This window comes from Malania oleifera, chromosome 10 (genome assembly GCF_029873635.1).
Source record: "Malania oleifera isolate guangnan ecotype guangnan chromosome 10, ASM2987363v1, whole genome shotgun sequence".
Classification (NCBI taxonomy): Eukaryota; Viridiplantae; Streptophyta; class Magnoliopsida; order Santalales; family Ximeniaceae; genus Malania; species Malania oleifera.
This window is the reverse complement of record NC_080426.1, coordinates 30,361,668-30,365,867: the sequence shown is the minus strand read 5'-3', so window position 1 is coordinate 30,365,867 and position 4,200 is coordinate 30,361,668. Positions and strand designations below refer to the sequence as shown.

General features: G+C 36.7%; 1 protein-coding gene across 1 annotated transcript; it reads right to left on the bottom strand.

The window, feature by feature from the left end:
• Positions 1–2,682: 2,682 nt before the first annotated feature.
• On the bottom strand, positions 2,683–3,808 carry LOC131166278 (jasmonate-induced protein homolog). Its single transcript, XM_058124682.1, has 2 exons — positions 3,264–3,808; positions 2,683–3,088 (listed from the first exon to the last, which is right to left on the bottom strand). Exons 1-2 carry the CDS (start codon positions 3,729–3,731, stop codon positions 2,897–2,899), a joined length of 660 nt encoding a protein of 219 aa, XP_057980665.1. The 5' UTR covers positions 3,732–3,808; the 3' UTR covers positions 2,683–2,896.
• Positions 3,809–4,200: the final 392 nt, after the last annotated feature.

The window sequence follows — 4,200 nt, the reverse complement described above, 5'->3', positions numbered from 1 at the left end:
AGATGAAAAAATGAAAGAAAAAAAAAAAAGGAAAGAGATAGAAGAAGAAAAGGAGAAAGAAAGAAATAAAGGACATGTTACATATGTGATCTTTGACTAACGAATATCCGTGATGAGATTGATAAATTTTGAGCCTTACTATACCTTTTTTTTCTTTAACCCATACCCCTAGCCTACGTTATGGTCCAAATGAAAGTCCTAACCAGATTGGTATAGATTGTTGTCTCAAATGATTTGTCAAACTCAATGTTGAGTCTGAATTACGTAATGACTTGATCTTGATAAGGTGCGTAGGCAGCTTGTTTAAACAACAAGTTCGGTCAATACTTTGCAAATGTTTTGCCATAAAATGGGGTAGAAGATATCATTCGGGGAAAGAATTTTTTAGCCTTAGTTTCCTTGTTATTGGTGAAACCTAAATCCTAAGCCTACATTTCATCCCGGGTCTTAAAGTCCACCCTGAGATTGGAATATTTATCAGACTACTTAATGAGACACTAGTTATAATTCAAAACAAGGAGTTTGAAATAAGTTTGAAATAAGTAAGAAAGAACCTCTAAGTGGTTATACAGTGGGCGAGTTATGGTTATGAGGCCAAAAAAAAAAAGGTTTGTCCATTGATATGATTCTCTAAGATAGTAAAGTTACATTAGTGTCAAAGTACTGGTAAAATTTGTCTCCTATTTTACAAGCACAGAAAATCAAGCAAAGACAAGCAAGTTTGTGCATTCCATCCATATTCCTATTGAGATTGAGTTATTTGATTGCCTGCTCATTTATTTAAATTTCAAAGATATTTTAAAACATTAAGAATGCAATCCAAAGAACGTCCTTGTGGAGAAAATGTAAGATGGACAAGATCAGCTACAAATGCATCTACTGGGGCAGGTGTCATGCCGATTTTCAGAGGAACACATTTAGGGACATCTATATCATATGGGAATTCGAAAATATGGCCAACATCAGAATTGGGTTTGTTACAAGCTCATTGGGAAATAGGCACGTCATCATGTTTTATATCAAAAATAAAATAAAATAAAATAAAATAAAATATCCTGACCCTTCAAAGCTTCAAAGGAGGATGGATAGTCAAAAGGTTTTAGAATCACAAGTAGTTTTTATAAAGAAGATTCCTTTAGAGAAAGAGCAGTCTAACTGAGGCAAATGTCATGTCAGGTTTCAGATCTGCTTATTCAAGAAGAATTGAATTTCAGTGGGACCCATTCAAGTGCCTTCTTATCAGATTGGAATATGAAAACATGATCAAGACCAGTCATATATATATATATATATATATATATTATATCAAAATTCATTATTTTTCAAATGTCTAACTGTTTAGATAAATCATACCTAAATATATAAATTTGTATAATTGAATTTAACCAGTTTAAAATTAATAAAAAAATCTTGTTATAATTAATTCCCTTTACCTGATTTCCTAAATTACGCTCGCAAAGACGCCAAACGATGTCCGCGGCACTCACCCGATCCCTAATTCAAAAACCCGAGTTTATCAACTCAAATTTCATTAAAATGCTATTTTATCATTCCCTAAGCCCTATATATATTCCATATAACAATAAAATTAAAAGACCCTACTTACCCTGATTTCGGGATGGTGCCCAAAAATCCCAACTCAACGATCCACTTCGGCTACTTTGCAGAGAATGATCCTACGAACCACGTGGTGGTTCCTGATCCTCAATCCGAACTTTATTGGAGCCAGAATCGTAGAGACAAGGGAGAGAGAGTCGTGGGTTTGGAAAATAGAGATATAGATTTTGTTTTGTTAAATAAAATAATACTCTCAGTTTCCCTTATAGCACTCACTGCAGAGAAAACCGTCGCCGGTTTTCTCTAACCCTCAGAAAATCATCGTCGATTTTCTATTTAACCAACCCGATTTTTTTACCGTTTATGCATTACTACTCTGCGGTAATTCCAAAATTGTCGCCGATTTTCTGTTCCCTCCAAAAAACCGTCGCCGATTTTCTCCCCTTCCAGCCAAAAACCACCTTTCCTCAATTATTTTTATTATTTTATTTTTCCGGGTCTCTACAAAAAAATGTACAACTTATCCCATAATTAGTGAGGATGGCACTAAAGAGATTGAGGGTAAGGGCAGGGAAGATCTCAATCAGTTTAGAATTAATCGGGACACTCAATTAGACTCTAGTTAAAGTAAAAAAAGACACATAAATTAGGTCTTTACTTAGGTTGAAGGGTTTCAAGTTGACCCTAATTAAACAAAAATAGGTGCTAAAAAGAAGCAAGCAAGTATGGATTTTCCATCATCGACATATTTAAAATGATGTGAATTTAGAAAGAATTCGGTCCGTATTTGATGTTTTACGTTCGAAACTTGGACAAGTGGAATGGATTATGGGATAAGAGATAAGTTACCTTAATTTGTTGTTTGTTTGCGGTGAACCAAACAAAATTCTTTTTGTAGATTGGACATATAAAATGCAATATAAATTGATATTCATAATTATGGATGCATTTTATTCTTTGATGAACGGAGTAAAAATTTCTCCACACGTACTGTTTGGTGCTCGTTAATTAGAACTATTTATTTTCTTTCCATTTTAGACTTATTTCCTCCCCATATTACCAATATACACACTTGAACAAATTTCCAACACATCAAAAAATAAACACACATAACAAAGGACACGCTTTTTATATATAGATATTCTGAATACAAAAGTTTATGTCGATACAACGACCGGTCAACAAAACCATTCAAGATCGATACGTATACGATTGATCCATGCATTAACACAAATTTATTATCCCCGCATATTTATTTCATGAACTTCCATATATATATATATAGGGATTATTTCATTATAGATATTTTAGGTTGACACTCATACTTGCACAGTTTGCATTATGCCTTCTCAGCCAACGTGAGATATGCATTGAAGGTAGGGGTAGGGGCACCGCTATCAATCGTCACTTTAGATACGCAGCCATTCCATGCGGCGGTACTTTTGGGGCCAGACACGTCCAACTGTTTGCTAATTGCATCCCAAACATTAGCAGTATCATAGTGATGAGCAGCATTAATTTCAGTATAAACCTGCATGCATGCATACATACAATTGAGCATGAGTCTAATATTTTCCAGGAATATTAAAATAAATAAAAAATAATGAAATTTTCGAAAAAAGCATTGTGAGAAGTATCCTGACTCGGACACACACCAATACGTCTACAAGATGGTTGACGAATGGTGTAATATTGGCCGGACGTACCTTGTTAACAGATTTGCCGTCCCAGTTGAGGTTAGACCAGGACAGCATCCAGTCACACTCCTCTCTAGCCGAGTTCTTGCCGCGATACACGACAGCAGTTCCGTGGGTTTCTTTGTTCATGAACACAAGCGTCTGCCCGTTCTCAATGTCTTTGAGGACGGGAGGCACAGCGGGCTTATCCCACACATGGCTGATCGCAAAGGTCACCGTGTCTCCGGTGAGATTGTGAATGACGCACACAGTGGAGGGTGCGGCACCCAGGCCTGCAGCTGCTAGTTCCTTCTTTAGCTGCTCCGTGTATTGCCGAACGAGGGAGGAGTTCTGGTCTTGGGTGGCGCGTTTGAGGTGAAGAGCGGCGACGGTGGCTCTGTCGTTCTGGGTGATGGTCTTTCCGGCGTACTCCGGCATGGCTCCCAGAGTTGTGTCGGTGATGGCGTTCCCCATCACTTTAGAGTATTCGGCGGCCATTCTATGTTTCTATATGTGTGTGAGGAATTTGTTGTTGCTCTTAGTGGGAGGGGAGTGTATGTGCTAACGGAGGTGTGTGCTCGGAGCCACGCTTCGTACCCATATATATAGTGCTGGGATCCTCCGAGCAGTCTGAGGTGAGTTTATATTATATAAAAAGCATTGTCATTATTTTATGTTTAAATATCTATTTACGCGTGGCATTCGTCAAATTATGCGGCCACGGCATAACTACGCAAGATTATATTTTAATAATTATCTTTAGAAAGACCATTAATTAAAATTAATTAATATGAGTAGGTTTCTAGATTGCATGACCAGGCGTATGCTGCATGCTTATCCGACATGAACAAATTTTTCTTTCTCTCTTTTTTTTTCATTTTGAAAGATAATCTCGTTGGTGGTATGTTAATCAATTCACAAAAAATTGTCAAGCTAATCATCTTTAAAAAATATTATTAGTAATACT

What these genes read in the sequence shown, in the direction of transcription:
- LOC131166278 (XM_058124682.1), bottom strand. Translation starts at nt 3,731, where the DNA reads ATGGCCGCCGAATACTCTAAAGTGATGGGGAACGCCATCACCGACACA. An exon ending in ACGGCAAATCTGTTAACAAG is followed by an intron (nt 3,089 to 3,263) that starts GTACGTCCGGCC and finishes GCATGCATGCAG; the next exon opens with GTTTATACTGAAATTAATGC.